The following is a 24208-nucleotide window of genomic DNA, read 5'->3' on the forward strand; positions in this document are numbered from 1 at the left end:
GAATATCATATCCATGTCCTGATAATGCAATGCGTGTCCTGATATTGCTGTGTTGGAGGGATTTTAGTTACGCCGCTTTAAAACACTAAATAAATACGGTAGAGCAAGCAAAGCTATCTATACAAGAAACAGCATGTGTGTGTGTGTGTGTGTGTGTGTGTGGTTACCCATACCTAGAAAAAAGGTGTAACTGTATTGAAACTGCAAGAAAGATTTAAGCTTCCCGGATATTGCTATCTACAAAGAAATGTCTTCTATCATCTTTTCCATCTTTACCTTTTGAGAAAATCACTTTGCCTCAAATGTCTGAAACATTTGTAAGAAGGCAAGTCCTTCTGCTTGAGAGTTTGAAGGAAAGTTTTGAGTTAACTTGTTGTGACTCCTTTTTGTCACGGATCCGTGTGTTTTCGTAACACATGTTAATTGACTTCTGACTCCCCTGAAGGCACGGGGAGTGCACAGTGCTCTCCGCGCTCCATGAGCTCACCACGCAGATGGGCACAGAGAGGATGTGAAGGAAGCAAACCATTGAAATAGCCAGTCTTCCTAAATTAGGCACACGCCACGCATTTGCCCTCCTTTGTACACCATTCGAGCAGCTCTCAGAACCATTTTTGCCAATCTTGGGTGCGGTTCTTTCTCAGCTTTCTGTTCCTTGAAGGTTCTCTGGGAGGCTCGCAACACGTCTCCAGAGCATTTCCAAGTGCCGTTTCTCTTGTTTTGTGCAGGGTATCGGTGGATCTCCAGGAGTCACAGGTTCTAAGGGTGACGTGGGGTCTCCAGGTGTCCCAGGATTCCAGGGTAAGACTTTTAAGTACAGGAGAAGCTATTTGAATGGACATCCATTTATTCCCAGCCCTAGCCTGAGCTGTTCCTTTCAAATAACAAACACCACTTCTGGGGGCAGTCCAATATTCCTAATCCTATGAATGGCTGTGCAAACACATTCTGGTCTCTGATTTACATTTGCATTTCACTAAGAAGCGATGGAGTTGGCTTATCAATCAATTTATTAGACATTATTTAATCGGCTCCTACCAGCTTCTGGACACTGATCTTTATCTTTGAAACAGATACGTGTGGCAATTGAAGAGAACGAAGTCCCAGTTGGCAGAGGAGTTTTCAGTCTAGTTGGGGTGAACAAATACGATGTCACATGTTCTTCCATTGGTTATAAGCCTTTTTGGGGGGCAAAAAAAGGGACTTCATGGTTCTAGGAACAAAAGTCTCACTTAACTTTTTACATGCACTGAAAAAACTCCCCGCCATCGAGTCGATTCTGATCGCAAGTGTTTCCGAGGCTGTGCATCTCTACGGGAGCAGATAGCCTCTGCTTTCTCCATCAGAGCGGCTGGTGTGTTTGAACTGCTGCCCTTGTGACTCACACTCCGACGCTTACCTGATATCACCACACAGCTAGCTAGAAATACACTTTTCTCACACAAGGATCCATCAGAAACCTATTCACTGTATATGCATGCTTACATAATTTGCTTATATATATGGGAAACCAATTTTGTACTTCTATTTTTTTTCTAGGTCCAAAAGGTCTCCCTGGAATCCAGGGAATCAAAGGGGATCAAGGAGATCAAGGATTTCCTGGAGCTAAAGGTAGGACAACTTGCTGTGGAGTCAGATACCACACTGCAAAACACCACAGCCCCGGAATGCACACAATGAAGATGTTTGAGTTTACGTATCTGAAAAGACTTAAGGGTCACCAGTAAATGATTTTAAACCCTTTAGTACTGTGCCAGGCTGCTGTATTCGGCTAACTACCTATAGCTATCGCTCTGTAGACATGTAGCATATATACGTGTGTGTGTACAGCCTACACACACATGCACAGGGTATAGGGCACGGATATAAAGTGCATATGTGTGTATCAACTTATATTTTTAAAACTACATACTCGATCCTGTCATGGAGAGATATATACCTAGAGGAGATGGTACGGCTAAATGATTAGGGGGCAGTCTCAAGACTCAACCATTTGTGACAGGTGATAAAGTTAGGTTGAACCCAACCACTTGAAGTCAAGACAGGCAGCAAGCCAACTCCGAGTACAGAGCGAACTGCTTGGCTGAGCAGTTGGGCGCTCTTCATGGCACAGGGTCTCAGCTGACTGGTCCACCACGGCAGCCACTTGTGTGAAACAGCTCCCCACAAGGGGAACGGGTATTTTGATCTTGGAAGTAGAGTTCTAGTATTTAACAAAACTGAACAGGTTCTCGAGCGGTGTCAGTTTTCAAAACCAGGCTTTCAAAGTCAGAGTGACACGCGAGGATGGCCCCAGCGGAGGGCTGCGCTGAGAGAGAGCCAAAGCAGGGGGGACGTGCCGCGTGTGGGAGGAGTAAGAACGGAGCGAGTCTGGCTGAAGAAGAGGAGGCTGAAAGTGACCGTCTCAGCTTCTGAAAACTCTATCTTACTTTCAATAAATATTTCCAGAGATGGCATACACAAGGATAAAAGCTTTCTCATTACAAAGTGAAGAGTAGTGGTTATAATGTTCAGTAAAATCCGTTTCAGACAAATTTAAGGAAAAACTTTCAGACTCGATGGATGGGTGGATGGATGGATGGTGATAAGAGTTGTACGAGCCCCCACTAAAATGATTTAAATAAACAAACAAATACAGTAGTTATCTAAATAAGTCATGGGTGACCTCCCCAAGCCATGAGCTTCTGATCCCTGGGAGTATTCTAATGAAGGCAAATGATAGCCTGCAGGGACTGGGGAATTGAGTGGGGCACTCGATCTTGATGAGTCCAAGGTCTTTCCGGCACCGGGGTTCAGAACGTTCATTAGTAAAGATATGCCGACCACGTGTGTGTTTTACAGCGGTCTGGTTTCTCGTGTTCTTGAGCGTGAGTTTACTCTGGAGGAAGTCATGCCATGTGGATTTAGTTTTACATTGGACTCTCATGCAGAAGCAATCTCTGCCCTAACCTGTTTACAGTGAAGCTGATAAGACCTATCCCTGATTCCCACAGGTCTGCCAGGGCCCCCCGGCCCCCCAGGTCCTTACCAGGTCATCAAAGGTGAGCCAGGGCTTCCTGGCCCCGAGGGTCCAGCAGGTCTGAAGGGACTTCAGGGACTTCCAGGCCCTAAAGGGCAGCAAGGTAGGAATATAAGGTGGTGCTGGGGTGATGTGTGCAGCGGGCTAGTAGGGAAGGTGGTGAATGCAGTCAGTCTCCTTTTGACTCTTGTTTTTAAAATCAGTTTCTGGGTAGTGATTATTATATAAGCACTTATTGGAGTATTACTTATTTTCTTCTAAATCTATTTGAAAACTAGATGCATTGCTTCAAGGGACCTAAAAATCCTGAGGAAGAAAAAAATAGGAAAAGCTAACTCTACCTATCTATATTCAGTTACAAAAGTGGGGGCTAGAGGAACCAGATTCCCTTTCCCAACTGGCCACGGTTGGAGAACAGAAGGCCGCAATCTAGAATTGTAAAAATCTGTGTTCTCTTGCGGTGACCCGAAGTTCTCCCCGATTGGCTAGTCACTGCTGTTCCCCGACACCCTAGCCCAGAGCCTCTAGGTTCATTTGAGCTAACCACTGAGCCCTTCTAAGCTATCGGTAAAGAATGCACAGGGGCTACAGTGGTTTAGCACTCCATGGAAGGTCGGTACTTCGAATGCACCAGCCTCTCCGTGGGCGAAAACACTTGGATTTGCACCCTTACAGATAGATGACAGCCTATGACGCCTATGGGGGAGTTCTCCCCTGTCCAGTAGTGTCCAGATTCACTGCCATCGAGTCTACACAACAGGAGAGAACTGCCCCTGTGGGTCTCCATGACTGTCACTCTTTACGGGAGTAGAAGGCCCCGTCTTTCGCCTTCGGGGGGCCTGGTGGTTTCCAACTGCTGACCTTGCCTAAAGGACAGGTGGAAATTAAGATTAGTGTAATCATTGACCGTGGCCAGGTAGTGTCCATGAGAATGTTACGCTCCTTAAGAATAAGCCAGACACATGAAAACCAAAACCTATGTTGATAGAGTTGTGTGTTTTCTTAAGTCTGAAAATGATTTAAGGTGCCCGAATATAGCCAAGGGGGGAGTCCTTAAGAAAATTGAAGTATATCCACTAACACCCCCATCCATCACCTGCCTCTTCCAAAGTGATTTGCTAAACAACACCAACCCTAACCCCCAGAAAAGCAGGCAAACTGACTGTGGATGGTCAAGTACACACTGGGGTGAATATTAGTTTGACCATTGCCTCTGCAAAGTAGATTGATGTGGCAGGCAGCACTTCATTGCCTACCAGGAAAATGTTTTCATCTGCGCTCAATGACCACATGCTTGCCTCCCCAGAAGACTAAGCCAGTTCAGAAGGCAATAGCATGATAGATTCAACTGCCATTTAGAACCATATCATGCAGTCTTTGCTCCTTGCTGTAGGTGTGACCGGATTGGAGGGTTTGCCTGGACCTCCGGGTGCTCCAGGCTTTGATGGCTCCCCTGGCCATAAAGGAGAGATGGGACCTTTTGGGCCTCCAGGTAGGTGGTGTACTCTGTCAACCTCATGTCACTTTCCTAGATATGGGATAAACTATCAAATGAAGTTGCAAACATTGCTCAAAAGCATCCCAAAGACATCTGTTTCTCAGAAGCAACCGGGTCCTAGAGAAGCTAAAAATTTGTCATTTTTGGTGAGGACAGCCAAATGTTGGGCAAAGCATACATTTTAAGTGGTTGCTGACAGAAGCCCACTTGTAACGGCCTTGGCCTGGTGTGGTTTCCTATGAGGGAAGCAGACTACCACTATAAAAAGTCTATTTCAGTAACAGTCAAGGGAAGCTAGAACTAAAAATAACCATTCCAGAGTTAACCAGAGGTCACCATCTCGTTGGCTCAATTTGATCTGCCTTCCTTAGAAAGCTGGGCCTCACTTAAATACTCCATAGTCACGTGAATTCTGCAGGTGATGTTTTGAAACCATCCCAACTCTGACTCAGGAAGCAGCGAACACGGATCCCCACCCAGCAGACCCACTTACCCAGGAGCTTCCTGCTCTGTCCTTCCATCTGCAGGCTTTGGACATGCTCATGGAGAGGGAGCCCCTTTAGAATGAGGCGGTTTTCACAACTACAACAACCCTCCCTTAGAGGAACCTGAGGGAATTGTATATGAGTGATGGGCACAGCATCTGGGTAGAAACAGGTGTGCTGCGCCACGGGACCAAGTGTATTTTGTATCCAGCATGTGTATCTGAAAAATACCTCGAGGGGGTGTGTGCCAAGGGAAAGAGAAAACACCACATTGGAGATGAGTTGTTGGATTGTTTATTAGTCTTGTCTCTGCTGATTAGTTATTTTCTCTCTCTCTGTCTCTCAGGTAAATCCAAAAGTATACAAATCACAAAAAATATGAGACATAGATTTTGATGTCTTTGCGGGGAAATCTGTCTATCACTTAGCCCATTTGTCTTGTGCCTTACAGGTCCAAGAGGGTTTCCTGGTCCACCCGGCCCTGATGGGGCACCAGGATCCATGGGCCCCCCAGGCACCCCCTCTGTTGACCATGGGTTCCTGGTGACCAGGCACAGTCAAACAACAGATGACCCGTCATGTCCTTCTGGAACCAAGATTCTTTACAGTGGGTACTCTTTGCTCTACGTGCAAGGCAATGAGCGGGCCCATGGCCAGGACTTGGGTAAGTCATCTACTGTTTCATGTGTTTGTTCAACGTAGATTTATTGAGGGCTAACTGGGCAGTCCGTGTCCACCCAGAGCAACTCTAGAAGGAAGGCTTGGGAATGTCTTTTCAAGAGCTTACATCCATGTAAATCCCCATCAAGCTCCGTTCTGCTTGGACACACATTGGTTCACTAAGAATTGGCTTGGACCACGTAACAACTGGTGGTTGGTTGGTTTTCACTCTGGTACACTTGTGTACTTATTGTTGGTCTTGCAATTTAGTGAGTTTCGAAGACCGGTCTGATAACAAGTAAGACAAGCTTGACCCTATTTCCTTACATCCTTATGAAATGAATAATCAAGTCAACAACTACTATCTACTGTATCCACTAGTACATACATGGCCAAGAGCTGAATCTTAAAAAAAAATTTAATTAATAAAACTTTTCATAAAACCCAAAACTCACAGCCATCGAGTCCATGCTGACTCATAGGGACCCTACAGGACAGGGTAGAACTGCGCCTGGGGGTTTCCAAAACATATAACTCTTAAAAAACAAACAAACATATAACTCTTTATGGTAGTAGAAAACCTTATTTTTCTCTTGAGGAGGGGCTGGAAGTTTGAACTGCTGACCTTGCAGTTCCCAGCCCAATGAATAACTACTACACCACGAAGGCTCCCTCTGAAACTTCTAATAACTCCTTCAAATTATCGAGTAGAGTAAGAAATCCTGGAGTATACACAAACCAGTGTTTGTTGATCGTCTTAAAATAAACCAACTTAAATGAACAAAAACAAATAAATAATGGACCAGCTTCCCTAGGGCTCTTATAGAAACTGTCCATTTTTTTTTTCTCATATAAAAGGTTTCTGATGACCTTAGTTGGGTCCTCTATTAGTTTGGGACAGCACGAAGCTCCATACATGTCCTCATTATCAGAGTCCCCCGAGGCGGTCCTCCACCAAACATGAGACATGTCTCACTTCTTCTGAGGTTAGGAACTGCAGCTATTTAAAGATCCCTCTGAAAAACTACTGTTACAGGCATTGTCTGATATGTTAGTTCACAGCCACTGGTCAGGATCCACATTGTTACAGTTCAAGGAATCATTTTCTCTCTATTGATAATTAGCTGTGTCTTGTCAGAAGTAGTCTACATAATCTCCTTTTTTGCTTTGTTCTCTTTGAATGTAATGTATTGTTCATTTCTAATGACAGAAGTTTGTAGTCTATGAAAGCTCTTCAAAGCATTCATGGACACATGGAATTAAAAGATAATGTAATTTTTCTTACATTATAATGTAACGAACTTTTTGATGCCCCCTCTTTTTTTTCAAATACTTTTTATTGGGGGCTCTTACATCTCTATCATAATTCATACATTCTTCCAGTGTGTCAAGCACATAGGCACATATGCTGCCATCATCATTTTCAAAACCATCTCTTCCTACTTGAGCCCTTGATATCAGCACCCCATTTCTTCCCTCTCTCTCCCTTGCCCACCCTCCCTCATGAACCCTTGATAAGTTATAGATTTTTTTTCCCCATATCTTACTTTGTCCTCCGTTGCCCCTCACCCACTTTTCTGTTGTTCATCCCCCTGGGAGAGGGTTCTAGATCCTTATGATCAATTCCCCCTTTTCCCCCCTACCCTCGCCCAATCCTCCTGGTACCTGTACTCTCCTTGTTGGCCCTGAGGGGTTTATCTATCCTGGATTCCGTGTTTCAGGCTCTTATCTGTAGCAGTGTGCATGCTCCGGTCTAATCCTATTTGTAAGGTAGAATTGAGGTCATGATGTGGGGTGAAGGAAGCACCAAAAAACAAGGGGAAAGTTGTGTGTTTTATTGGTGCTATGCTGCATCCCTTCCCTGTGACCCCTCTGTGAGGGGATGTCCAATTGTCTACAGATGGGCATTGGGTCTCCACTCCATGACACCCTGCCCCCATTCACTTTGGGTATGGTTTTATTGTGGGTCTTAGATGCCTGATACCTGATCCCCTCGACTCCTAGTGATCACACAGGCTGGTGTGCTTCTTCCATGTGTTGATGCCCCCTCTTACTTGCTTCCTGGCTGCACGTTAAATTCTTCGACTGTTCATCCTAATGAGTGTACTTGGATCAATGCCTTTCATTATCAACCAGCCCAAATCCACGTTCACTAGAAAGAGGTTGTCAAAGAGAAGGAAATAATCCCCGCTGTCTTCTGTCACGGCACTTCTAGGTACGGCTGGCAGCTGCCTGCGCAAGTTCAGCACCATGCCCTTCCTGTTCTGCAACATCAACAACGTGTGCAACTTTGCATCCCGGAATGACTATTCCTATTGGCTGTCAACTCCGGAGCCCATGCCCATGTCTATGGCGCCCATCGCTGGGGACAATATTAGACCGTTCATTAGCAGGTAATGTGAGCATTTTTAGGTGCGACTGTACAATTGAAAAAGAAAAGAGGCTTGTGGTCTGGACATAAATGTATGTTTTCCCTCTCAAAATTGTCTGTTGCTGTTCAGCGTATTAAGTGTGCTCCCTCATCTTGTGACAGCCATAGAGACATGCTATATAAAAGTCAGTTATCCTCTTTAAATCTCATAGTGCAAAACCAGAGAAAGATAACGCCTATTTTCAAAGCCAAATTTGAATTTTGATGTGAAGTGTGACTGACTTTGGTGTTCATTTTTCATCCTATGAACAAAGGGGTAATTCTGGATTCTTGAGAAAACATTATTTTATTTTTATCTTCTTATGAAATCTTTATGAGGAATGTTGGTTGCATATTGGGCTGCTAACTGCAAGGTCAGCAGTTCAAAACCACCTGCTGCTCTTCAAAAGAAAGACAAGGCATTCTATTTCTGTAAAGAGTTACCAACTTGGAAACCCATAGAGGCAGGTCTGCCATGCCCTTTAGGGTCGTTATGAGTCTTAACTCACTCTATGGCAGTGAGTTTATAGAGTCTCTTTAGAATTTCTTTTTCCTGATAACTTGGAGATATTTTAATATCATAGATTCATGTATTGTGTGTGCATATGTATGGTATGTATCTACGTGCTTTATACATAGGATTTATACAGGTTTAGCTCTTACATAAAGATTTGTATATAATATTGTTTTTACTTCCCTGCCTCTTCCCCCACCAAAAAAAATGCAATTTTACAACTGGAATTTTATTGCCCCCAGTGAAAATGCACGCACTGGCCAGATCGAGTTTCTGAATGATGTGCTTATGCACCCTAATATATGTAGCCTGACTTCAGATCCACAGTCACTACCCTGTAAGGAAGTAAAATGCTAAATTGAAATCATTAGGACTAAGAAATACATGCTTGGCCCCTTTTTCCTCTTTGCTTCTAATTAAAATGATCCCTCCCTTCTCCTCAGAGGTAATAGAAAAGTGGCGAATGAATCAGCTAGTTTTGCTAAGAAGGTATTTTTTAATTTCACTCTTTACAGACTAAGGTCATAATGAAAAGTACAGCAACTCAGAAAAGGTTCGTCTGAGGCAGATAAAGTCCACAGAAGCTGAGCTTTCCTGTGTTCTTCTGTAACACGACATGCGGCTTCTTCCCAGGAAGCAGATATAGTACTCTTGGTTTACCAAGAGCCCCCCTCCCCCATCAGAAGGCAAAGGCAAGGGGGTTCTGGGAGCCGCCCCACAGGAACCCCGAGTGGGTACCTTGAGTTTATACTCATCCGCACAACCCCTTCCTCGCTAAAGACCCTTTCCCACTTGGGGAAAGAAGAGACAGCTGTGCCAGTGGGTTGAGCCCTTGTCAAGATTAGGTCCTGGCACATCACAGTTTAATAAGAAGTCTGTGTCCCACAGAACTTCGGAACAGAGATGCCCGTTAAATAAGAAAGACATTTTAATTGCCTTTCATAAATTAATGTCTTCTGATAGCTCCCTTTGACTTTCTTCCTAACTATATCTTGGGGTGGGGGGTGGGTGGGGAGAGGAGTGATCAGCAATGTTAAGGAACACTGGTGGCATAACAGTTACAAGTTGGGCTGCTAACCACAAGGTCCGCAGTTCGAAACCACCAGCTGCTCCTCAGAAGGAAGATGGGGCTGTCTCACTTCATAAAGAGATACCGTCTCGGAAACTCACAGGGGCCGCTCTAGCCTGCCTTAGAGGGTCCTTAGGAGGTGTCATCGACTCGATGGCAGTGATAAGAGATGTCATCTTAAAACGGATTGTGAAAGGTCAGCCCTTGTACTTCCAGAGAACCGCTTCTTAAAACACAGACATAGCTCTGTACGTGTGTCTCGCAGTGTCTGTTGATAGTTCTGCTTTGAGACGTGTCTTGCTGAGAACCATGCCTGAAGGAAAACTAACCACCTTTGTGTTTTTGTTTAGCTTCCCTTGGACCATAAGGTAGAACCTGCATATTCATTTATATGTGTTTCCTATTTAATGTCTTCATAGAATTAACCAACACTTGGTCTTGATTCGGTTGAACACAAAGGTGCTCTGGCATGCTTTAAGAAGAAGCTTGTTTTCCCTGTGGGCACATGATTTTCAATGGGACACCTCCGGTTCTAGAAATAGACACAGGGCTCAGTGGTTTCAGTGCCCAGCACTCTACACGATGAGGTTTGTACAGGGTTATGGTACTAGGCTCCAGGAAATGCAACACGAAGGAAACTTGCAAGTCATGTTGAAGCCACCTACCAGCGATGCCACCTTTAGCTCGCATTCCCTTCTGTGACACTGCTGCCCCTTTCTCCTAGACTTGGAGTGCTCAGGTTTCTGTGGTTACTGAAGTTTTGCCATTTCCAACTCCTTCTTAGGGCCCCCGGGTTCCCTCTGAGGTCTTCCCTTAAAGCCTATTTTTAGAAAGAGATCATAAAATAAGATTCTTCACTTTGAGCAGGAAAGGTAGTGACTTTTCTGCTGTCATCTTGAGAGTTGGGCAAACTTTTCCAAACATTTCTAACATTCTGCCAACAAGAGTCATCATACATTCATCGACTGACGGTGTGATTACTCCAGGGGAGTGTGTACATCTTTGGGAGCAAAGAGAGCTGAGTTCTAGTTAGAACTCTGACACAGCTGAGTGTGGAGTTAGTTTGTTTTCTCACCAACAATTGGCTCATAGGATTTTTGTTGTTGTACATAAACAGCAGCCTTTGCAGCTGCTTTTTTTTAAAGGGGCGATACAACCCTATAAGGTGCCCTGGTGGCACTGTGGGCTAACCATTGCACTGCTGACTTAAAGGTTGGCAGTTCAAACCCACCAGCTGCTCTACAAGAGAACGACGAGGCCGTCTGCTCCTGTAAGGACGCACAGCCTCAGACACCCGCAGGGGCAGTTGACTCTATTCTGCAGGCTCACTGCGACTCCAGCGCAGTGGGTTTGGTTGGGATCATTGTTGGGTTTGTTCGGTGCCTTCAAATTGGTTCTGTCTCCTTGCAACCCACCACTGCCCGGTCCAGCACCATCCCACCAACTGTTCTGTGCAAGCTCACTGTGTCGTGACTGCGGTGTCCATCCATCTCCGTGAGGGTCCTCCCCATTTTCAGTGGCCTTCCGCCAAGCATGAGGTCCTTTCCCTGAGAGAACCGCCCCTCCTGAGAACGCGTTCAGAGTATGGTGTTGATGCACTTCTTGAGATCCACCTGATCAGGGTCAGGAACACTCCTTCTCCATCCACTGGTCTCCTCACCACATGGAGAGCCTAACAAAACGTGAGTGCGCTCCGCCGTGTTGTGTTTCTGGCGCCTGTGTGTGGCAGACAGCCGGTGGCAGATGTCGAAGGCTCATTTCAGTCGCTGTTGTTTAACTGAACCATTTAATGCATCTGCATTTGTGTAAGTAAAATAGAAAATTGCCCAACACATACACACACAAGTCCATAGAAAATCACATGTGTAATTTAGACCTTTCTCCTACCCTTCGCTCATTTTCATGCAAATGTCCCAGCATAACTAGGTGTAATTATTAACAACATTTTTAGTCGTTTATCAGCATGGTTGACACTCTGTTCATTTTGTGACTTGGGTGCAATTTCTGGGCTGCTGGTGTTTAGTTTTTTAACAAAACATTACCCTCCCAGCAAAGGCTTCCCTTAATTGAGCAGCTTTCAGTCAGAGTATTGTGTGTTGTTTGAATTTATTCTTGGGTGCAGTTCCAGCCGCTGAGTTGCAGCCAGCCTGACTTGGGAACCGCTTGGCCTTCAGCTTGTTCTCTGAGAGCCCCTTCAGCCACATTGGCCCTGCTGAGAGCTCCCAAGCTGAGCAGCCGAGGTCTGGGAGAGGGTTTGCAATCAGTTTCTTCAGGTGGACATTCAGCTTCAAGTGCAAAGCATGCACTGTTTGACTTACTGCGATGCACTGAGCTTAATATCTAATACCAAACAGTCGTCATAGCTTGAACTCTTTGATCTCAGAAGGGACAGCATTTGAATTTCAGGAATGGTCTCCTTAAGCCAGGAGTCCTCAAACTTTTTAAACGGGGCCAGTTCACTGTCCCTCAGACTTGTTGGAGGGCCGGACTATAGTTTAAAAAACAAACAAACAAACCTATGAATAAATTGCTATGCACACTGCACATATCATATTTTGAAGTAAAAATCAAAACAGGACAAAAACACCGGCTGGCCTGATAAATGTCCTCAGTGGGCTGCATGTGGCCCGTGGGCCATAGTTTGAGGACGCCTGCCTTAAATAGTAATTGTATTTGTCCCAATATGTACTCATGGCCAAAAAACTTAGAAAACACCAAAATGCACAAAGGAAAAAAGCAAAGTCACGTGGTAACTTCATGTGACCCCCTCCAGGGGATAACCACTGTCATCTCTTAGGCATCTGACCTTGTTCCTCATACAAAGCAGTTGCTTATAGAGCCAGGGCTGGATTTGCTTTTGATCACGACATGTGAATACCAAGAAGAGCTGATCGAAGCCACAAGAAGGTGGTAAGGCTTCGAGTCTAAGCAACATGCACTTAAAGAGTTCAGGCAGTTTCTCGGCTACAACAGAGATAGGACTCTAACTCGGTGCTTAGTAGAATGAGTAGGTAAGTCAGGGAGGTCCCTGTGTTTCTTAGTTAGCCTATGTTTCTTCTCCATGCTTTCAAGAAAAGGCTTCAAAGCTTCTCAAGGGTTTAAAAGCTGCCTGTGGGGAAAGTGAAAGGGATTGTGCTAAAGAATTTGTGGTGAGTTGGTTCCATCAGTCTTTTCAAACTGGGGACAAATTTGCATAACACTTAGGTGGATGGCCAAGTTGTGCATAAATCCTCTTTCCAGCTGGGGGACTTACTGTTAGCAGTTGAGTCAGAGAGCTCCCCAGAGAGTTCCTTGAAGACAATGCATATGAATCATCAGGCAGCAGATGAATACTTAAAACCTTCACCCGGACCCTCTGGTTCCCAGTGCTGAATGTCTGTGCTCTGTCTGTCCTTCCAGGTGTGCCGTGTGTGAGGCTCCTGCCATGGTGATGGCCGTGCACAGTCAGACCATCCAGATCCCTCAGTGTCCCAATGGCTGGTCTTCCCTTTGGATTGGCTACTCCTTTGTCATGGTAAGTGTTACAGAAGACTCCATCTCTCTGAGAAAGACCCACACCACCACGCATGCCCCAAAGCTACATCCTTTTCTCTGGACATGTTGCCAGACCTTTTCACTGCTCTGAATGGTGTTGGCAGGTCCCTCTCAAGGTTGCCTAGGGGCATGGCCTGCTCTACTGGGGCCAGCAGTGGCCCTCCTCTTGGGAATTACTGCTGTAAAACCAAAATAGGGGGGCTGAGCATCTGCATAGAAGTACAGACTATTCCACGTAGATGCTCCATAGATCTCTTCCCAGGACCACTGGCATGATGAACTTTCCTGTTGATCAGAACCTCTTACGGGGCGAAGAGAGGAAGGCATACATGCTCGTAAGACACACAGGCTTGGAAGCAGAAAGCTTGACTTAGGAAAAGAACTGGCAAAGTTTGGCCAAGGGCGTAGTCTCTCCTGTGGGCGAGGCCGCATCCCTTCAACAAGGCTTTCTTTGATTTCCTGATTGACTGCGCCAGTCTCTAGGGACCTAAGTTTTCGGTTTATGCCCATCACACGAGGCGTGTGGGAGGGGGGGCTGCTCCTCCATCACCCACCTGCCCCTTACGTCACACTTCCCAGATACTCCCCTCTGCCCCCAAGCTAATCAACACAGGAAACCCCTGTACTTGTTTACCTGCCTCTTGGAGCTTATTTTAGTTTACTGCCTTGGTTTAAAATATTCATCAGTTGCATTAAAGTCTTCTTGAGTCTGTGAAATCACCCTGGCCACGCTGAAATGCGTCAGTTCCCAGGAAACGATACCAAAAAATTCCTTCTGTGCCACCATTACCACCTGGTAGCATGTCCCCATCTCAGGCACAGCCAGGCTGTTCATTGTGAGCCCCACATTGATTTGTTCCTACTCTTTGACCCACAGGGAAGGTATCTTTGTTGCTTTTTTTCCCCCTACTATAATAAATTATTCCAAATGTAGAGGAAGTTGCTGGGAGAACAATTGTTAAAATGCTTGGATATAAGTTCAAGGTTGATCCTGTGATTTGCCCCATTGATTCGACTGCAGTGAGATGGCCAAGAATTGACAGATAGGAAATGTAGCAAGTTGTACTGATAATTCAAAATGCTGTGTTGGGACAGCTGTTAAGAAAGGCTGTAAGGTGGGAAATATGGTGTTGAGAAATCAAGACACCAACAATGACATAAAGCACACAGCTTTTTAACCACCAGGCATATTAGATGTTTCACCCTGGAAACGTAAGAATTAGGAAAACAGAACCCATGTAAAAATGACAGAAATATCCACTGAGCCAAGGTGTGTAGTTACATAACCAGAAAAAAAATCCCACGGCCAAAAAGTCCATTCTGACCAATAGAAAGAGGAGCTGACAGCCTCATCTTTCTCCTGCTGAGTAACTTGTGGGTTTGAACCACTGACTTCCCAGTTAGCACACCAATGCCTAACCCACGGGACCACTAGGGCTCCTTCTAAGGGACCATGGAGCGCATTTTATCAGGGACCCAACTTCATCCCGGTAGGATACAGAGACCTTAAACAATCATTGCCCATACTTTCTCAAAACCAAGAGCTAGTGAGAATAACAATGTTGTAGAAAACAGAACAAGCCTTCTTACCACCTAGCGATTGACCTTCTCAGAGTATTCGCATCAGCTTCTCAGTCAGAAGCCTTGCCTCTCCTGCAATCTACCTACCACTTGGTTTCAGATGCCCCGGGGCGGCCCTCAGGGATCATCTCTAATTGCTCCTGTCTCAGAGACAACATCGCTTTGAAAAACAACTGTCCTTTTCACCACAGTGAAAAGAAAGCTAGGGAATGTGTAAGGAATAATACAAATACATCACACATCAGTCAAATGATAAATCACACCAGACAGCCTTCTCTAAGACTGGATGCTCTCTCTTTATGAGCGACCATTGAGGACTGAGCAAAGAACCATTTGTAAACTAAAAACTAGAGTTTTCTTGTATGTATATACATTTAATATCAAATATACATTTTAAATATGTAATAAATATAGATATATTTTAAGGAACCCTGGTGGCGTAGTGGTTACCCATTGGACTGCAATCTGCAAGGTTGCCTGTTTGAAACCACCAGCCGCTCCTTGGGAGAGAGACGAGGCTTTCTACTCCAGGCGACCGTGACCGTCTCAGAAACTCACAGGGCAGCTCTGCCCTGTCTGATAGACTCATGATGAGTCGACATTGACTCGGTGGCAGTGAATTTACTTTTGGGATACTTTAAAATGAGAGCATCGGGTAAATGCAATTTATAACTGGCCGAGTACAAGGGCTTAGCTGTACTCTTCAGAGTCACCTATGTATCTTCTGGCAGTTCTCCAGGAGTTCTGCTCAACTGCTATTCTTTCCTCTTGCTCCTTAGTTGATTCGAAGACAAAGGCACATGGGGGTGGGGTGGGGGGTGGCGCCACAGAAATAAGAGCCGAAGGAATGGGACAAGGCGGTTTCCAGAAGCACATTTTTGAACTTGTACTTGATTAGTATGACAGCACCAGGGCACACCATCTGAGCTGTAAAGGTTCCTTTCCTCAATCCACCTTTGGCTTTCGTTAGGCATACCCCAAAGTCTGTCTCTTAAGAAGTGAGAGAAAGCTAACGGGAAAAATGAGCTAATTCCTACCCCAATGAATTAGGAGCATACGGAATTCTACATTATCCATCCCTCGTTTTACCCAGTCTTCTCTCTGCCAGTGACACTGAGGGCCGGTGTGTCAGTGACCAGTCCTTTGACAAGGGAAACTGTGCTGCTGACCGGTTCTCTTGCAATTATTGAATTCTGCCCTTAACCCACTCCAGCTTAGAGAGCCTCATCTGCAATGCTTAGGGTAGTGTGCAAAAGGATTTGCAGAGAACAATCCTTAGGGGCTGTCTGTGGCCAGCTGGAAGTCTTGCCGAGTTGGGCAAAATGAGAATGTGACCACAGAGGCCTCCACCCCTGATCCGGAGACTGTGCTCCCTAATCACGTAACTGCAGAGCATTGTGCAGCGTGGCTTCAGTGCGAGAGCGCTGGTGGTGATAAAATCTGTGTGATGCGTTCCCTTGGATCTCCATCCGGACTCCCTAAGGGTCTAAGGAAGCTACATGGGTCAAACGCTGGGGACAGCTGAGCCAGCATTTTGACCTGAGGTCCAAGGGAGAACTTGAGTGTCCCATCTTATCCATCACCCCTTCTTAGTCTTGAAGAGATTTGTGGGGACTTTTCTGTTCTCCAAATGTGTAGATCTCTGCTCTTGCCTCCAATTTGTCTTTTAACGGAGATCATGGGCAGATCCCAAATGTTCCAAGATCCTCCATTCTCAAATGGTCACCGAGGGAACTGACTGTGTCCTCAAAGATCCCTTGCAGCCCCCAAATTCTAGAGTTCACCTTCCTCATATCTGAAAAATTACTTGTGGAGATGTTTCATAATGTCTCATTCAAGTTCATCAATCAGTTCTTGGATTTTGAGGTCAGGTTGGATCCATTTAAAGTAAGTTAAACTAAATGCAGTTCAGTAATTAGTTCCAGTAGCACTCATTTTCTCTTCCTCTTATGTCCTCTCTCTCTCTCTCTCTCTTTAAGAAATGAAGAAAGGGTGGAAAGAAAAAGGATGGCTGTCCCTTACCTTAAACTTGAATTCAGTATAGCATCTAACAAATGAAAAATCTGATTTTATTTATAAAATTTGACCACACATCGGTTAGTCCTAACATTATTTGTACATTTGGGCTACTCTCTCATCTCCCAGGTTACAACAGATTTTAGGTCCAGATGAACAACTTCTCTTCAAAAGTAAGACACAGCTAGGTTGGCATTTCTCTAGATCCTAATGAGGCAGGTTGGTCATCTGCTATTTGGGGCAGAGTCTTGGCTGACTTCTGGGGTGCTCTAAAGAATGGCTGTCTCCAAGCCCAGGACAGGGAGTGACTTGCAGGGGGCATCTGGGCCGTGTTTGTGGGGGTGTTTGTGTGCAGAGCGGGTTACATGGTAACCACACGGTGCTGGAGAGGGCCCACTTTCCAGAAAGGAGTCCCCTGGCTCCTCGCTGAGGAACAATAAATCTCCTGGGCTCTGGGGAGGGAATGCTCTGACTCACTGTTCACATTTCTCCCTCAGCACACCAGCGCTGGTGCCGAAGGTTCTGGCCAAGCCCTCGCATCACCCGGCTCCTGTCTGGAAGAATTTAGAAGCGCACCATTCATTGAGTGCCATGGCCGCGGAACGTGTAACTACTACGCAAACGCTTACAGCTTTTGGCTTGCCACGATAGAGAGAAGCGAGATGTTCAAGTACGTTGGGATGGTCCCCTCTGTTGCCTGTATCTTCAATCACTCAGGATCACACCTTCCAGCACATAGACTGCTGAATGACTAGAAGATAGTCGTTATGCGGCATTGACCGGGGAGCAGGAGGTGGTAGAGTTGATTCTTCCATGTGCTGAAGAATTTGGGGGGGGGCGGGAGAGGAGCTGATCATCTTTCATTCTTTTTAGGTGGCTTCCCTAAAATTTGATCTGAAGCAATTCCAATTCATCCCCGGGGTTTTTTTTTTAATGGTGCGCATTTAATAATGAAAGAGAAGAAAGTGAACAGAGTTCATCTCTTTCGTGACTATAAGGCTGCATTTAATGTCCATGTACACAATGAACACGTGAATGACGATGACCTGCTTTATTTTTGGAACGATATAGCGCAAATTGAAACTAATTTTAGCACACATGCATCTGAAATTGACAGGGAAAACATTCCCCCTTTATTTTTTTCCATGACCCAAACTATCACCTTTAAAACAACCGTCCTGAGTGGCAGATAGCCCTGTTGAAGTTCCTTTGGCAGTGGGCCCAGTCCCTGATGGAGCGCAGCCCATGCGGAGTTCTCTGTCCTCTATGTAGTACCAGCTGGGGCAGAGAGCTGCAGGAGGCTGATGGGGTTAGAACAATTACTTACTGTTCATTCCCGAAATAAGTGCTTCACCCTTGGAGATAAGCCTTTTCTGTCTTTACCTTTTCCAGAGAGAATTGTGTCATACTCTGCTAGAATCCTCTTTTTTTTTTGTCCCCTAGTTTAGACCCTTAAAGGGGAAGCAGTAATATTCACTGTTCACAGTGTTTGAAAGCATTGAAACATGCGCCTCCCTGCCTAGTTGGCAGCATGTGCAAGCCTTTCTAGGCTCCTGGAAACTTGACGTCAACACTACAGACAGAATCTAACCATTCGCTAGGGAGCTAAGCAGACTCTGCTGATGGCTTACCTGCTGGAACTCCCTCTCAGATGCTTAAAAGGGAACAATGGGAGGGTTTGTAAACATAGCCAGCAGCATGGTACAGTGAACACAGTGCTTCCTTAAATGAAATTAGGTAAGATTTTTATTCATGGGAGACACCACACCTCGAACTAGGGGTAACAGAATTTACACTAAAGTGAGCAGCCTCCAGTTTAGCGCCTGGCATTGTGGTTAGAGGGTACTTCAAGTTTCCTGAAATGTCACAAGAACCTGCTTTTCTGTAGACTTCACCTTTCCCACAAGCAAAAGTTATGTAGGATTTCAAACATCAGGGGAGAATTTGGGTTCACTGAATAGCCTTTGCTCTTTGACCTCAAATCGGACACAACCCCAAACAGAAAGTGCTGGTTCCTGTCGACTTGATTTCTAGCCCTGGTGACCCCCCCCCCATGTGTCTGAGTCGCCCTGAACCCCATCAGGTTTCCATGGAGCTGGCCATTGGGAATAGAATCCACACCTCCGAGGTGCCTCTGGGTGGGTTCACATCACCCACCTTTCCATTAGGAACCGGTGCTTAACTGTGCGCACCCTCCAGGGGCTCCTCAGATCTGACTACCGGAACAGACATCCTTCAAGATAGTTGAGGTCTGTTTACTCAGCCCAGATGTCAGTGACTCATGACCTCTGCAGTGAATGTTTGGGGAACACAGACCACATCTGGGCACCTGTGACACAGAAGAGCGGCCCAGACGAGTCTATTGGTGACATACAATCTTGATGGCAGCAGATTGCCAGGTCTTGCTTCTGTGGATCTAGTGACTCTTCGGCTTTGAACCACCAATCTTCGGGCGAGCAGAGGAGCACTCGGCCGTTCCTTATCCTGGAAGAGATTATAATCTATTTGAGTAGAAAAGACAAAATGCTAAATGGTAGTTCAAGAAGCCAATGGCGCCAAACGAAGAGGAGGGGTGGGTGGGAACCTGGGTAGAGGTTGACTTCAGGTCTGCCCTAACTTGCTAGCTCCATGGACTTAGGCAAGTCACTTAACTTCAGTGCCCTGCGAGGTCAGGCAGAGGCTGACCATGCGCAGGGCTGCATGTGGTACAGCATTTCAGACTTTAAAGCATCCTGCACGTGCCTCAACTCAAGGAGATGTGACTAAATGCCAACTACTGGCAGCCTGAGGCTTACTTCATGGCCTTAGTAGTGCTTAGCTGAGCCCTCCCCTCCGGGATTCTTGGGGAAAGTGGGACACTGTGAGTCTGAATCAACTCTGTGCTGCTACTTAGCAACGTGGGGCTGGTTGGGCACCCTTTTGCAGCTCTGATGAAGGGGAAAATGTTGACTGCCATTGTGTTCCTTGTTCAATTCCAGGAAGCCAACTCCATCGACCTTGAAGGCAGGAGAGCTGCGTACCCATGTTAGCCGCTGCCAAGTTTGTATGAGAAGAACATAACGAAGCCCATCCCTCAGCTAATGTCACAATGTGGTGCTATTCCTCTCTCTCTCTCTCTCTTCATTAACAACAACGGACCCTAGAACTATATCCCGTGTACCTCACTGTCCAATAGGAGAATTGTAAAGTGCCTTCTAGGAAACCGCGTAACTAACACACCCTGCTTTTTTGGCCCTTTACTTGCTGAAGGAGAAAGGAACAAGGACAGAGATAAGCTTTAAATATTGACATACCAAATGGCACTTTTGTTGAAATAAAACGTAAAACAATGCTCTGTTGTACCATGCACTGATGTGTGAAGCGAGAGCTCCATTCGTGAGCATAGGGTGCTAGGAGGTGGGCAGAACCTTTGCGACTGTTGCCCCCATTTTTCATTCTTGTATTATAATAGATTACAGTTGTTTGGGCCCCAGATAGAAATGTTTGTTTATATCACTGTCTAGCTGTTTCAAAATCCAGGTCCCTCGGTCTGTATATTATTCCTGTACAGATAATAGTTATGTAAAGACAGTCTTGGAGCCTGCAAATGGAACGCCGGACACAGTAGCCGTATCTCGCAAGCCCCAAAGAGAAATCCACGTCTTTCTGCTCTGCGTGGTACTAGGCAGCTGCTTCTGCAGAAATCATAACTCTCCCGTGGAATAAAGATGACCCCAAAGTAGTCAGAAATTAAATATATATATATATTTTTTAGTAATTTATATAGGTGTCAACAATTCGGCAAGTCAAGGTGTAGCTTCACGTCCTCCACTGCTGAGGGAAAGCCGCCGGAGCTCTCTCGCTTTCCTCGCCAGCCAGGCTGTGGAGCGCTAGGGTCCCAAATGTGAAGCATGGTTTCCACTGTTCACTTCCAACCCCGGCAGCGCGTACTGCCCACACCACACCCGGGCTCACGAGTCTGGTGACTGTTGTAGTGAAACGCGCACTTTGAGCTTACTGTTTTTATTCTGTATTAAATCTCTTCAGGGTTTTAAACGCTCCTCACAAACTGAATGACTTGACTGAAAAACAGCAACAACCAAAAAAACCCACCACCTCAAAAGGCCGTCATTTTGTTAGCATTCCTCATTCCGCAGCCGCCGTCCGGTGTGGCGGACGGCTCGGCCCAATCAGCATGTCAGTATTTTACATGTGAGCCCGGCCGAGCCGATCCCTTGGTTCCTCGGGAGCTGCGATCCCAGACGTTAGCAGGGAAAGGAGTGGATTGCAAGAGGGCAGCATTGGACCACTGGGCCTGAAGTGATATTTACTTAAAGTATCCAAAACGTTTGAAAGACTACTAAGGCCTTTTATGTAATTTGTTCAAATGTGTATTTCTTAAGAATTCAAATTTGTAATAAAACTATTTGTATAAAAACTAAGCTTTTATTAATTTGTTACTAGTTTTGCCCCCCAGAAGCATCGAAAGAATAGCTACTGCACAAGCCACTAATAAATGTTTAAGCTTTGCCTACCTTAGATCATTTTCATTTTGTAGTTATTCCAATAGGAGTTACAGACTGGCATTAACGGAGGGGGAGTGTGTGTGTGTGTGTGTGTGTGTGTGTGTGTGTGTGTGTGTGTGAGTGTGTGTGTGTGAGAGAGAGAGAGAGAGAGAGATTTGACCTCTGGAGACCTCATCCGCCCATCCATGCACCCATCTATTTATTTGTTAAACATTTACTGAGCATTTAGTACTTCTCAGGTATGGGTAGATATAAGATGGGCAGCGGTGAAGAGGACGCTTTTCTAGCCCCTGAATACTGACCCATTGGTGAGAACCGAGATTACAGTTATGTAATAGGTACAAGTTGGGCAGAGGGTTAGATTCCAAGTCTTACTTAAAATACCAAGGAAATGGGTGGGCACATTTCTTTTTCATGAAGGATTTCAGCCTCAGCTTAAACTCGATTAAAAGATAGTTTGTAGAAGATGAGTGTGATACAGAGTACTCACGTTCTAAGCACTGTCATGATCTTGTGCTTGATGATTTCACAAGACTTCAAACTCACTGCCATCAAGTTGACTCCAACACAGAGCAGCCCTGTAGGACAGAGGAGCGCTGCCCGAGCAGATTTCTGAGGCGATACATCTTTATGGGAACAGAGAGTCTCATCTTTCTCTCTGGAAGCAGCTGGTAGACTTGAACTGCTGACCCTTGATTTAGCAGCCCAAAGTGTAGCCCAATATGCCCCACAAATAGGGATGATACATGAGAATTAACAGCACATAGCTTGGGGTAGGAGACATCAATCAAGGGCTAATTTTGATCACCTCTGTCCACCATGGATAATAATATAAAGAGTGATTTTGTCTTCTTTATAGAATAAGAACAAATCCAACTGAAATATTTAGCCCTCATTTCTGAAGTCATTAAGAGATTACACACCTTTATATGACAGCCATTTTGAGCATCTTGTATTTAAGCTTTCGGACAAATCGATTTATCATACGTTGTTATTCATTGTATACAATCTGATATGTAAAAAAACAGTACTATCAATTCCGACACATGGCAAACTATATCAGAGTAAAACTGTGCTCTATAGGAATTTTAGTGACTCCTTTTTTTTCTCTCAGAATTAGATTGTTAGTATTCCTCTCTTAAACGTGCCCAGAGGTAAGTCTCTCCTCAGACATCCATGTTCACTCTTTGGACCACGCAGGAGCTTCTGATATGTATTGTTAGGTGCCACCAAGTCTGCTCCGACAGCCCCGCTCAGTCCTGTGCCAGCCTCACAGTTGCGAGGCCTGTGCTCTCTGTGGCAGGTGCGGCCCATTCCTTTCCCGGAGGACCTTCCACTTTTTCACCACGCCTCCGTTTACCAAGCATGATGCCCTCTTCCAGGGACTGGTCGCTTCTGATCATGTGTCCAAAGTCTTTGAGGCAAACTCTCGCCATCCCTGCTTCAAGGAGCATCCTGCCTCCGTGCGCGCAGACAGCGCTGTGTGTGCTTCTGGCAACTCTAGTGCTTTCCCTGTGCCTCACCTCCAATAAGGACTGCTGCTTCCATGAGCTTTCTGTCGTTGGTCTGCGTACTTCAGAGAAACAAAGCCACAGAAACTCATACGTGTAAGAGAGAGTTTTATGTAAAGGTTAAGTGCGCATCAAGAAAACATCCCAATCCAGGGCTGCCCAAGCCCACAAGTCCAACATTAACCCATATGTCTGACACCAATCCCCGAAGTCCTCCTCCATCTCCAAAACACACACTACGATGCCGACTGCAGGAGGAAAGCTGAGTCAGTGAATGTGTAAGCATTTCAGCGCTGGCAGGGGTCTCCACACGGCTGCTCCAGCATCCAGGGCTGCATCGCGGTAGGTCCCTGAGGCGTCTCCTTGGGGATGTCTTGCAAGAAGTCAATCTTGCGGTAAGGTTATGTAAAGAAGAGGTAGAGATGTAACCCAGGTGGGGACGGAGCATGATAGTGGGGCAGGAGGAAAATCAAGGGAAATAGAGGAAAGCTTGGAGGCAAAGGGCATTTATAGAGGTCTAGACAAAGACATGTACATGAAAATAGATATATGAGGATGGGGAAATAGATCTATGTGTCTATATTTATAGGTTTAGTGGCGGAAGGACCTTGGGCCTCTACTCAAGCACTCCCTCAATGCATGAATACTTTCTTCTATTAAATTGGCATTCAGTGATGCTCACCCTCCCGACACAACTGCTGAAGCCAAAGCGGGTGAACAAGTAAATGTGGTGAAGAAAGCTGATAGTGCCCACCTATCAAAAGAGATAGTGTCTGGGATCTTAAAGGCTTGAAGATAAACAAGCGGCCATCTAGCTCAGAAGCAAAAAAGCCCACATGGAAGAAGCACACCAGCCTGTGTGATCACGAGGTCCCAAAGGGATCAGGAATAAGGTATCCTCAAAAAAAAAAAATAAATCTTACCATAGTGAATGAAGGGGGAAGTGCAGAGTGGAGACCCAAAGCCCATTTGTCTGCCACTGGAGATCCCCTCACAGAGGGGTCTAGGGGAGGAGATGAGTCAGTCAGGGTGTGATGTAGCACTGATGAAGAATACAGCTTTCCCCCAGATCCGGGATGCTTCCTCCCCGCCCCCCACCCCCAACTACCATGATCCGAATTCTACCTTGCAGGACTGGATAGGGCAGAGATTGTACACTGGTGCATATGGGAGCTGGAGGCACAGGGAATCCAGGGTGGATATTACCTTCAGGACCAGGGGTGTGAGGGGTGATACTGGGAGAGTAGAGGGTGAGTGGGTTGGAAAGGGGGAACCAATTACAAGGATCTACATGTGACCTCCTCCCTGGGGGACGGACAACAGAAGGGGGTGAAGGGAGATGCCGGATAAGGCAAGAGATGACAAAATAATTATAAATTATCAAGGGCTCATGAGGGAGGGGGAGC

General features: G+C 45.7%; 1 protein-coding gene across 1 annotated transcript in view; it reads left to right on the forward strand.

Annotated features, from left to right (window-relative positions):
• Positions 1-21304, forward strand: part of COL4A1 (collagen type IV alpha 1 chain) — a 170672-nt gene extending 149368 nt beyond the window's left edge. The window contains exons 44-52 of the mRNA XM_075563429.1: positions 729-801; positions 1540-1611; positions 2994-3122; positions 4413-4511; positions 5454-5666; positions 7878-8055; positions 13055-13169; positions 17284-17456; positions 19765-21304. Of these exons, the coding sequence (XP_075419544.1) occupies positions 729-801; positions 1540-1611; positions 2994-3122; positions 4413-4511; positions 5454-5666; positions 7878-8055; positions 13055-13169; positions 17284-17456; positions 19765-19846 (1134 nt within the window). The 3' untranslated portion in view covers positions 19847-21304. The remainder of the gene's footprint in view (positions 1-728; positions 802-1539; positions 1612-2993; positions 3123-4412; positions 4512-5453; positions 5667-7877; positions 8056-13054; positions 13170-17283; positions 17457-19764) is intronic.
• Positions 21305-24208: the final 2904 nt, after the last annotated feature.

The sequence above is a fragment of the Tenrec ecaudatus genome, chromosome 11, assembly GCF_050624435.1.
Source record: "Tenrec ecaudatus isolate mTenEca1 chromosome 11, mTenEca1.hap1, whole genome shotgun sequence".
Classification (NCBI taxonomy): Eukaryota; Metazoa; Chordata; class Mammalia; order Afrosoricida; family Tenrecidae; genus Tenrec; species Tenrec ecaudatus.